Below are 12,305 nucleotides of genomic sequence, written 5' to 3'. Positions count from 1 at the left end.
ACCCGATCTCTCCCTGGTTCTCTCCATCGCTCTCACTGGCTCATCATTAAAGTTGACACAGTTTGCACAGAAATTAAGCAACGACTTAAGAAGTGAGTGAAGCTTGGTTTAAGGGGCATTACAGGGTCCTACAGGGTGAAGGTACAGAGCAGCAGCAATGACCATGTTTGGTCACGTTGTAAATGGTCACAAAGTAATGGCATTGATTGTTTTTCTTCTTCACTCTGCTTGTTGACTTTGATCCTGTGGTCTTGTGTGGTCTTGATATTTTCTGGTTAGCTTTCTTTCTATCTTTATGTCCCTCTTTCTTTCTATTACTGTTTATTTTTCTCTTTCTTTATTTTGATCTTTATTTTGTTCTTTCTTTCAAGCCTTTTTGTTTACAATGGGCTATATTATATATCATGAGTGTTACCAACACAGTGGGCTAAGAGGAGTTCCACTGCTGACCAGCTCACATCTTGTCTCTTCCTCCTCCTTCTCCTCCCTTGCTCGTCCTCCTACCCTCTCACCTCATCCTCTCCTTTTTTTTCCCCATCCACCTCCTCTCTCCTCCTATCTCCCCATCCTCTTCCACCTCTCTCCACTCCTCTCTCCACCTCCTCCTCCACCTCTCTCCCCCTCCTACTCCTCCACCTTTCTCCCCCTCCTCCTCCTCCTCCTCCACCTGTCTCCCCCTCCTCTATCTCCTCTCTCCCCCTCCTCCCTCCCCTTCCTCCACCTCCTCTCTCCTCTCCTCTCTCCTCACCCCACCTTTTCCCCCTCCTCCTCCATCTCTCTCGTCTCCTTTCTCCACCTCCTCCTCTCTCCTCCACCCTGGTGGCAGGTCGTCAGCGGCTGCTGTACCAGCTGGCGGGCGTGGTCCCCAGCCCCTTGCTCCTGGAGCTGCTCAGCTGCCCCATGTGTGCCCGCAGCCTGGAGAGCCTGGAGCTGGAGCTGGGCGAGCTGGAGACGGGGCCCCGCGGGGGAGACGCAGACGGCCTGCACCACGACTACACCCAGGTCAGCACACTGGGGGTGGGATGGACGCTGGAGGAACGGGGGGATGCTGGGGACTCGGGAGTGAGGTGTTAACAATGACAACCTAAAGATGTAGATGTAGGTGAAAGTTAAGAGCTGTCATTTCTTGCATATTTGGTGAGAATTGCCAACGCCGTCCTATTGGTGAGTGAAATGCTCTTTGAGGATATCGGTTTCGAGTTTCTAGGGAAGAAGGGAGACGAGAGGGAGAAACCTTTTTTTTTGGGTTGTTTAGTTTCAACGTCTCTGTGTTGTTTCTAGCTGTGTCTTCTTCTATCGTACCTATAACTTCAAAACTTCAATACAGAGATACGTGTCATAAATTAGTATGATATGTAGTATGATTCTAAAATGTGTCAGGGTTAGGAGGAATTGGAGGAAACAATTGTATTGGATTGTCTACAGCCTTTTATTCTGCATCCCCTCACTAGTGCTGCCTCAAGCAGTGGGGTACGGTCCTTTAGAACCTTCACGGTCTGTGATTCTCACAAATAGTAGAGAGCTTTAGGTTTACAAAGATGGCACAGGAAAACCACATAAAGTACTTCAAGCTGCTGCAGTCAAGACATTTTTTGCTCGCGTCACTGTGTTCTGGTCAAATTGTGTTTTGATTGAGTCTCATAGTTCTCAAGCATTCTTTTGACTACTTGCCATGGCTATGGATCCGAATAAATGGGAACCGTGAGACTCGATCAAAACAAAATTGAATCAAAGCAGAGTAGGGAGGGTAAAAAATGGCTGATTTCAGCTGTAAATCAGGAAGTACTCCACACATCCTGCTGAGGTGGACGGTTATCATTTCCAGTTTAATAAAAAGTCCCCAAAGAGCAATGAAATGCTGCGCGACAGAGTTTCTGATGGTAATAAAAACCTTTCTTCAGAAAGACTATGAAGAAAGAGAGGAAGAAAAAGACAAAGATAAAGTAATGAAGAGAGAAAGAACAAAATATAAAGCTCACAAGACAAATCCCAAACGGAAACAACACAAAACTGCTCTTGTTTCGGTCGCTCCGTGAACAATGTTAGTGTTGAGCCGACGCATCTGTTGGGGCTTCTGACGGTATTAACGCTACATACCTCCCACCCACCAGGGGGCGGAGCTGCGGACGGGACGCGGCCGGAGCAGCCGGCGGCGCAACGGGCACACGCACGAACCCAAGAACCGGGTGGTGCTGCTGTGGCGGCGCTTCCGGGACAAGCTGAAGAGGATCGTGGACAGCAAGTACTTCAACCGGGGCATCATGATCGCCATCCTGGTGAACACGCTCAGCATGGGCATCGAGTACCACAAGCAGGTACCACGCCCTGTTGGTTTATTAGGGAGGTGTGCTAGGGACCAGAATCGTCCCTAGTGCTGATACATTAACAGCGTGGCAGTAGCTCAGGAGGTAGAGGCGGGTTGGCTAGTAACCGCAAGGTTGCTCGTTCGATCCCCGGCTCCTCCTAACTGAGAGCATTGAGGTGTCCCTGAGCAAGGCACCTAACCCTAACTGCTTCCGACGAGCTGGCTGTCGCCTTGCATGGCTGACACCGCCGTCAGTGTATGCTGTCAGTGGGTGAATGTTAGGCAATATTGGAAAAGTGCTTTGGATAAAAGCACTATATAAATGCAGTTACCATTTACAATATGTGTTGCGATTCGGTAAATATGGAGATTAGGTAAATGTTGCGATCTGATATTTTTTTGTTGTGAGCTGTTGTTGAGTGTATCCTTTGTCAATGGTTTAACAAATTGGTTTAATATTTGGGTTACAGGTCCTTCATGTTTTTTTCAATGAATGTGGCCATACAACATTTTCATTTACTTTAGGTGAATACACTATAGCGCCCTCTGTAGGATCATACCATTGTTGGCTGAATAGCGATGCTCGAATACTCGAATAGCGATACAATAGCGATACAATAGCGATACATGAATCAAAGAATTTCTTCCCATCCCTGGTTTGACCATATTGCGTTTGTTTGGTTGTTAACAACATGACCACTGAGTACCATACAAAGGAGGGAGTTTGAAGAAGGCCAGGTTTTCTGGCAGGTCATAAAATACGCAGACAGGAAATGAGGGTGGAAAAGATCCACTTAAGCCTAGCCAAGCCACATTTAATCAAACCCCAGTCCAGCCCAGAGCAGTATAGAAAACAGTGGAGCTGAACTCTTAATGGATTAGCACTCGCCTATTAACCTGCTTAAATAGCCCGACCCGTTTTAATAGCCAAATAAGAGCTTCTTTGATAGGCTATGGAGCTTTTAACGGAGACGTTAAGAATAACACACTAGGTAGCCCAGGGTTGAGAGCGGGTGAGAGGCTGAGACCGAAAGGCTGGCCAGAGTTTACAGCTTCTACAGAGAAAGAGACCAAAGGCTTTGCAAGACAACAGATTAAGTGCACACGCGTGCGCACACACAGACACAGGCACACTAAAACTAACAGAAAAGCACACTAACACACGCACTAACACAAATACACACACACACACACACACACACACACACTAACAAAGCATGCAAACACATACACACACACGGGAAAATCTCTAGTGGTTCCGGTGTGGCCAACATCTGTGTAGAGATGGATTATTCATACATCAACAATGTACAATGTGTTCTCTTCTATGGCACACACACACACACACACACACACACACACACACACACACACACACACACACACACACACACACACATCATCATTAACTTCCTTCATGGACTCATATGTCTGTGTAAACATTCATAGAGATCAAACAATTCACACTAGAAGCACACACACACACACACGCAAGCACACACACACACACACACACACACACACACACACACACACACGGCACACACACACACACACACACACACATACACAGCATCGTTTCCTCTCCTTGAGGGGGGTGTCTCTCTATCTGCTATCTCTGTGGAGTAAACACAGAGAGCTGGGGGGACAGCCATGGCCATATTCAGCCAACAGCCCACGCTCCTCTCCCTCTGTCACACCACACACACACACACACACACAAGGTAGAGATCTGCTGGGGGTGGGCGGGGGAGTGTTATATAAGAATTCCTGACTCCCCTCATCCTAACACTGTGTGTGTGTGTGTGTGTGTGTGTGTGTGTGTGTGTGTGTGTGTGTGTGTGTGTGTGTGTGTGTGTGTGTGTGTGTGGAGGTGTGGTTGAGTACGTTAAGGGGTTAGGTAGGATAGGGATGACTGTTTTTCAGGGAGAGAACACATTTGTTAGGGTAGAGAAACAGAGACATAGAGAGAGTGTGTGTGTGTGTGTGTGTGTGTGTGTGTGTGTGTGTGTGTGTGTGTGTAAATAGAGAGAGAGAAAGAGAGAAGGATAAAGAGATGAGAAACATAAAGAAGGGTAGAGAGACAGTTACATTCTTGGTTTACTGAAATGTTTATTGCAAGCAAACACTCACACAGGAGTCTAGCAGATGCACTACATCTATCTGCTCTAATGTCTAGTTTGGGACACTTAGATGACACACAGACACACACACATACACTGGTGTATATTTAATGGAAGTCTGAGACATAGAGTGGTTCCAAATGACATTGCTCGTCTTGTGTGAGCTCAGGATGAAGGATCATATAGTAAACAGTGTCTAACCAGATTGTGCGTGTTTATGAGGGTTCAAAGACTGCACATTATATATTACCTTGCAGGATATTTAACAGGTATCTTCTTTCTTTGAAAATGTGTGTGTGTGTCTGGTGTATGTTTAATAAAAGGGAACACATTGTACATGTAGATGTATGAATAATCCACACACGTGTGTGTGTGTGTGTGTGTGTGTGTGTGTGTGTGTGTGTGTGTGTGTGTTTGTTTGAGTTTTGTATGTTTAGGAATCATGTTACATATGTTAAGCTTTAAGAAGAGGAATAATCTGGAACCAGCCTTTATGTTTAGGAATCATGTTCCAGACGTTTAGAATCCGCCAAACAGATAAATTGCATGTTGTGTCTGACCAAGGGTCCACTATACAAACTTCTATCCAGCACTGAGTATCCATTCCAGCCATACATATCCAGTATTGTGTTGGGCTCCTTAAATGCGTGGGTGTGCAAATTTGATATTTCCCCGGAGACGCACAACTTTTTCTGCCGATCGTAAGTTTAAGCACAGCTTTGCATTAGTGTGTAGTCTGTGTGTGTGTGTGTGTGTGTGTGTGTGTGTGTGTGCTATACAATTAACAATGATTTTAAATTAGTCAGCAAAGTAGAAGTAGAGAGAATTAGAAAATCTACTTGTGATTAAATACTGTGTGTGTGTACAAGATGCCACATTTCAGTTATCCATCCAAGACAAAAACACAGAATGTAGGCGCTTATGTTGCTCTTTTATTCTCCGATTTTATTTTTTAATCAGAGTTTATTGTACTAAATGTAAAAAAAAATCGGACTTTCTTTTCTAATTTCACATTTCTACTTTGTAGCTTGAACTAAAGAGCCCCTTAACTCATCCTTATCTGCACATTTTCTGCTGTCAAACCAACATATCATCTGTTCATGCTATGCCTTACATTACACAAACCCAGGGGCGTAGCCATCATTTCAGAAGTGAGGGGGACAAATTGTTCAGAGGTCTATTGAGTGATTTATCAGAGTGATTTATCATCCTCTCGCATTCAGTTGCACCTCTCCTTAGTGGCTAAAGAACCACATAACCACAAACAGCACAGCACCAGGGGACCGACTTTAGTTCTTTAAAATGATATACTATTAGTCACTCTTATCCTATAGACATTTCCATAGCCAGTTATAATTTCTCCTACAATTTCTCCTGCAATGATATAGATAATAAATGTGCAAAGCAAAACTTATAAATAGTATTAAGAATAGTAGTGGTGACATAGCTGTGGAAATTAATCGCACTAAAGTCACTTTTATGCTATATTTTTTCTCAGCTAGTTATATTCTCTTCTCACCTGTGACCCTGCATGATCATCCTTGCTGGCCTCTGGTCCATTGTCTCCTCTCTCACCATGCTCTTTCTATTGTGGCAATAAAGATTAAAAAATATGTGGAATGCAACATTTTGAAATATAATTAGGAATACAGTAGTAGTAGTGAAATTGTTGTAGAGTTTAACCTCAAAGTCCCTTTTATGCTATCAATATTTTCTCTCAGCCAGTTGTAACAGACGTTCTAAGGACTTTGGTTATAATTTCTCCTCACCTGCTGTGAAGACCCTCCCTGTTCATTTTTGCTGCTGCTGGACTCTGGTCCACTGTCTCCTCCCCGACCCTGCTCTTTCTATTGTATGAAGATTAAAAGAAATATGTGCAAAACAATAGTGAGCACAAGTTCTGTGCAGAAATGCGAGGAGTGGGTTTATTCCTTGGTGGTAGAGTAGCCAAAACTTGTAGTCAAGTAGGAGTATTGTTACTTTAGAATAATATAAGTAAAAAAGTATTTTGCAGTAAAACAACTTACAATTTATCCAAAAGGTTAAGTAAATGTAACTAGTTACTATCACCTGTGCACCTAGCAAGCGATTTAACATAAGTAACAGTTAACAATTGTTAACTAGCTTAACTTGATATATTGACATCTATTAGTCAGTCATCATGTAGCTAAACAACATGCAACAGCATTACTCAACTTACACGGTTTGTTTGGAAAAACAAGGTAAAGTTTTTTGCCTCATGGCTGCTGGTTTGCTGAACATGCTTGAAACAGATCTGAATCAACTGAATCAACACGACAGCGGTGTTTGCCGCCTGCTCACGGTGCGTTCAAAGCGGCTCGGAAAAACGCGTTTCCACGTGTTAAAAATGAATTGAATGGTTGTAATGGCTGTAAAAAGTGCGGGGGACAGAGGGCACAGATATGGGAAGTGCGGGGGACATGTCCCCCGCGTACCCCGCGTCCGCTACGCCCCTGCACAAACCTATCATATCCTATATATGGTTTTTTTCGTGTGTGGTATGCTTGTGTGTGTGCACTTGTGCACGTGTTTTCACTTTGCTGTGTAGTGTGGTGCCCTCTAGGTGTGATAATGAGTTCCATTCCAAGAAACATCCCAAAGTTAGAGAAGATAACACACATTGAACGTTGCTGGTGCTTTGACACACATCAGTGTAACACCTGCTTCACTGATGTTGAAACGCGGTGAGTGTTATCAGTGACATCTGGGTTTGACCTACGATGACGGCTCCGTGAAAGGGACCAGATGTCAGGCTAAATTTGTCTTGGCGATGGCATATAAAAAATGTATTAGATTGGTTTTATAAAAATATATATATAACTGTGATCTACATTATGATAATAATCATGACAGCGCCTTAGGTCCACTCGATAAATGATAATCTTCAAATTGGTTTAATGCCATATTTCAGTTTCCCATTATCTAAAGACCACGTCACACTTCGCTTAAAATTCTGCCCAAAATAAATCGGAAGGGGTTGCCAGCCGCCCAGTTGAAGCAACGTTTGTATGTTCCCTGGCACGTGTCCGTGCGCCACCTGGTCCGATCAGAAGCAGATCCACCGAGAGGAAATTCTAGAAATAGTTTAGGGCACGAGAATCGGTCACGCCGACCGCAGTCTTGCGTAACGACTTCTATGTCATCACACGAGATCCCTCGTCATGTTCAAGTCCCCCTCGCACAGTCCAGGGAGGTAAGCAGTCGTCACTGAGGATAACTGAGAGCATCCATGAGCCAGCCTCCGTGAAGCAGCCTCCTCCTTCTGCCCATTAGAGCTGCTGCTGCTGCTCAGATGGTCAGGGGGCCTGGTGTATAGAACAGATTATCACGCTAAATCAGCCGTAATATGACATTCATCCGCTTTCCAGCGGCTAACTCACTATTGTATGCCATTATCATTCGCTGATCGACTGCAGATGGAAGAAAACAGAAGAGGAAATAGAAATGAGATGGACACTCTAGCCGTGGCCATATCCTTCGCGATTATGTCGCCACATTGATAACGTGGTGATAGTAGTAATAGTAACGTCAAGAAACACACACACCCACACATTGTGTGGGTGTGTGTGTGTGTGTGTGCTTTATGACCTGTTTTATATCAGAGAAAGAAAAAAACAAGCGTGGTTCTTTATGAGCGTCGCCACGGTTGAAGTCTCCACGGGTCGCTGACTGTACGATCAGCTAAGTGGAGTAGATCAGCGTGCTGATGGATGGAGCCACGCAGACTGCAGCTCTGGGCTTGATTGATCATGTCTCAGTTCGGTGCACTGGGCACGATCAAACACTGGGGAGGAGTGTTGTGGCGGTACCATCACAATGTTTAACAATAGATTATATGTCTTCCCTGTCTGTCTTTCTTTGAGTCCTTTATCTTTCAAACGTTCTCCCTAACTCTCTCTTTCTCTCCCTCTCTCTCTCTTCCTCGCTCCCTGTTTGTCTCAACGTCTCTCTGTCGTCCCCTGGCCCCAGCCCGAGGAGCTGACCGACATTCTGGAGATCAGCAACATCGTGTTCACCAGCATGTTCGTGCTGGAGATGGTCTTCAAGCTGCTCGCCTTCGGCCTCTTTGGGTACATCAGGAACCCCTACAATATCTTCGACAGCATCATCGTCATCATCAGGTGAGAAGGGCCCTGTGCTTTCCCACTACGTCATCTTCCTCTGGCGTTGGGAACTTTGACCCTTTCAGGTTATTTTTTCCCCAAAAGAGGCCAGCTTAATTTTTAGCCCTGCCTTGGTGAGAAAGGACATGGCTGTCCTAGTGTTTTGGTAGTGCTGTGTATTGCCAATAAGCCAACCACGTATGGATTGGGGATGCAATGAATACAAAACAATTATAATGGAACACAGTCCTAATCTCAGTGACTAATCAAGTACTTATTTTCTATGCACTTTCTTTTGTTTTGTGTCAAAAGTTCTCACCGATTACACACATCAAAATTCATGTAGGTTACACCCATACCGCCTACACATTTGCATCCCTACTACAGATCAATACAAGGGTCACAGCACAATTTCACCTTGTGTGCCACAGTCGAGATGTCAAAGTGCAGCCCCTCAAGGCCTTCCTGCGTCAGCTCTTCCAACTAGAATGCATTGTTGTTCAGTGTATCTAACAAACAACCGACAGATCTGTTCTATGGTTAAACAAGTCTTACTTTGTTCTTAGTGTACAACTACCACATCCAGTTCAAATAGGTCAAACGAGGAAGGGCCAGAGCGAGGTGAGTGTTGAAATAACACAGTGGAAACAACAAGGATGCTGAGGTCTCTCTGGACCCACCTGTTTGGTCTGATCAAACAACCGTGTGATTGTGGAAAATATCCCACCAGGCCAAGCATTTCTTGTAAATTCAACTCATTAGTTATAATTTATACAGTACATGGGGACGGCCAACCGACCATTAACTGTTTTGCCATCTCATCCATCATGTGAGTTCCGTTCAACATGCGCAATGCATTGTGGGCGATGTCGTAGTAAATCTCTAGGCCTTGATGTGATTCGTACTGCTACCACTACAGCTCGTCCATCACACTCATCTCCTTTCGTATCACAATTTACAGCCGATGTGGCCTTCCCGCTCTCTCAATCTATCTGAGGCAGGCGTTGTTGAATGACACAGAATTGACACAGTGATGTCGGAGAGTGAGAGGGCGAAGGGCTGCAGACTTTGTCAGAGCTATCTGTGTGCAGAGTCCAGGAACTGGGGGTTTGCTGGACCGAACTTGTGTTTCAAGGAGATCCTTCATGTACTATGCACGAATGGCACCCTACGCAATTTCTGTGTTGGGACTTTTCTATGTCCATCACTGATTTAATCAGTGATGGACAGCCGTGGTTCAACATTTCCAAGTCAATTCAAGATTTCACTCACTGGATTGTCTTTTAATTCAGTGTCACGTGTCTCTTTGTCATCATTGGATCTGGCCCTTGTTAGACTAATGGGAGTATCACATTGTGTTCACACGGCTTGGCAATAGATTTACACAGATTATAAATGTACAAACAAATTTCAAATGTACGGGTGGACTGCCATTCTGTTCACACAAATAATATTTAGTAAACTCGACCCCCATAGACTTCTGAGGGGAAAAGATCTACCATCAATCCAATCCAAGCATTTCTTCACTTTTCTTTTTTTTCATGGTTGTGTGTCCACATTTTTGTCACTCGTCAGGTCTGTGAGAACCTTTTAACTCCTTGATCGCTCCGTTGTTGCCTTCTGGCAACTTCTGACAGGATGGATCATGACTCAAATCAATGGATTAAGGGTCTGTGTGTGTTGTGTTCATTAGTTCTGATGGTCAGGCTAAATCAAAGCGCATTGTATCCGTCCCCCTTTCAATTCAAGCTACCATGATGATAGGTTTGGTGAATTAGCCACCCATGTCAAAATACTGGGCCATTTATTACCAGGAGTATGTGTGTGTTTGCAATTCCTTTCGCAATCATGTTTTTAGTCATTTGGTAAATACAGTCATTTATTTCGGCTGCTAACTGGTCCATGCCTCCCCCTGCACACCTGCCTCAGGCATAAATCCACTGCTTCTGGGTAAATCAAATATGACAAATACGACACGTAGCCCCTTGTTTCCGCCTCTTTGCAGTTGCATCAATTCAAATTATTTGAATAGCTTTAATGCCTTGGCTAGTTTCTCCCCAACTTCTCAGATCTTGATATGCTTCAGGACCTGTCCCCACCCTCAAAAGCTCTTGGGGAGTTCAGCGGTCCATTTCAAGGCTCTATTCATACTTTGCGGTCACGTGACTACCTTGGATACCTGGGGGGCAACAAACGCTGGCAAAATGGCGACGAACAACGGCCAACCAGGGGAATTGCAGCCTGGTTGGCCGATACAGATTTCCGATACTTAAATAAATAAACTATTTAGACCATTTGTCACAAAATGTTAAAATTAGATACGAAGAGAAGATAAACATACTCAGAACTTGTGATCCATACACAGCACCCGCTGATGTAGGTTATTCATTGCTTTGAAGCTGGCAAAGACTCTACCAGACTTGGAGTTTGGAGATATTTACATTTATCTCATTGAGAATCCGTCACCTTATACCGCACAACAATTGAAAGCCTACGGATGGGTTAACAACGCTGTCATATGGGAGGTGAAAAACTGGAATATCTTCATAATCAAAGCAAAGGTGAATGTCACTATTCAACCATCCACTATGAAATGTCCCCTTTTGTCCGTGATTACATAGCCAATGTGGTCTTATTATAGCCCGATCATTCACTAAAATACACATAGAAAGATTAAAGCATCCAGCATATGATTTCAACAATGTGTGAGGGCAGGGATGATCACACAGTTGCTGTTACAGAAGGCTGCGCGATTTAATCTGCACAGTGGAATGAGCGCTGGGCGGAGATGTTCGCGCGTTTCAGAAGCAGGGAGATTCCGTACAAAAATAAATGTCTAATTTGTCAGTTTGCCATGTGTATGCCTGGCACAAATGCTCCCGTTGAACTAATCTTTCCATCATGGTGGTATTTGGACTGAGAGGAACCTAAGGACCGTTCGTGTGGTAAAACTGGCGACGTCCTGATTATGTTACTAGGTTTCGTTGCTGGAGTTCTTGCCCGCCAGCCAGTGGTTGTGACGTCACGTGCAAAGTATGAATAGCCTCTTAACTGGATCAATAGATATGTTCTCTGTCTGGGCTTTTCCTGCTCTCTGGAGCGGTCCCTGGGACATCAAGGTGTGCTAGATCATCGGTGAATCAGTCTGGTAGAGTTCATAACCTGAGGTGTACAAAAGCTTTCATTGTGTCTGTCACCATTTTTGCAACCATTGATAGATGTATTGTTTAGTATTCTTTTAGGAATTGATACGCGAGCAGTACTTGGCCGGCCCCGACAGTGTCGTCGACATTATTTGTAGTCTGAGTGCTCATGCACACCCACACACACAGTCTTGTGCTGTCACACGCCCAACAACGTGTCTGTTGTTGTTCAAGAAACCTAAATGAGGTGACAAGAGGGAGGAGAGACTTCTGTTTAACATTGCCTTCATTTGCACTACCAGAATCCCAGCAGGCACACTCAAACACAAAATCGTTCTTGTGCTCCTCCTCCTCCTCCCCGTGCTTCCTCCCTCTCCTGACGTCCGTGCGGGGGGGCCCACAGCGTGTGGGAGATCATCGGGCAGGCGGACGGGGGACTGTCGGTGCTCAGGACCTTCCGTCTGCTGCGGGTGCTGAAGCTGGTGCGCTTCCTGCCCGCGCTGCGCAGGCAGCTGGTGGTGCTGATGAAGACCATGGACAACGTGGCCACCTTCTGCATGCTCCTCATGCTCTTCATCTTCACCTTCAGGTGAGGCCGCAGAGGCGCGAT

At 44.9% G+C, this 12,305-nt stretch overlaps 1 protein-coding gene across 1 annotated transcript in view; it reads left to right on the top strand.

The window, feature by feature from the left end:
* Positions 1 to 12,305, top strand: part of cacna1ha (calcium channel, voltage-dependent, T type, alpha 1H subunit a) — a 62,541-nt gene that overhangs the window by 20,588 nt on the left and 29,648 nt on the right. The window contains exons 9-12 of the mRNA XM_084488786.1: positions 827 to 1,002; positions 2,112 to 2,315; positions 8,419 to 8,570; positions 12,099 to 12,284. Coding sequence (XP_084344912.1) covers positions 827 to 1,002; positions 2,112 to 2,315; positions 8,419 to 8,570; positions 12,099 to 12,284 — 718 coding nt within the window. The remainder of the gene's footprint in view (positions 1 to 826; positions 1,003 to 2,111; positions 2,316 to 8,418; positions 8,571 to 12,098; positions 12,285 to 12,305) is intronic.

Source organism: Micromesistius poutassou, assembly GCF_964030765.1.
Source record: "Micromesistius poutassou genome assembly, chromosome: 1".
In the NCBI taxonomy this organism is placed as follows: domain Eukaryota; kingdom Metazoa; phylum Chordata; class Actinopteri; order Gadiformes; family Gadidae; genus Micromesistius; species Micromesistius poutassou.
Note: the sequence above shows the minus strand (reverse complement) of the source record. Positions and strands in the feature narration are given on the sequence as shown.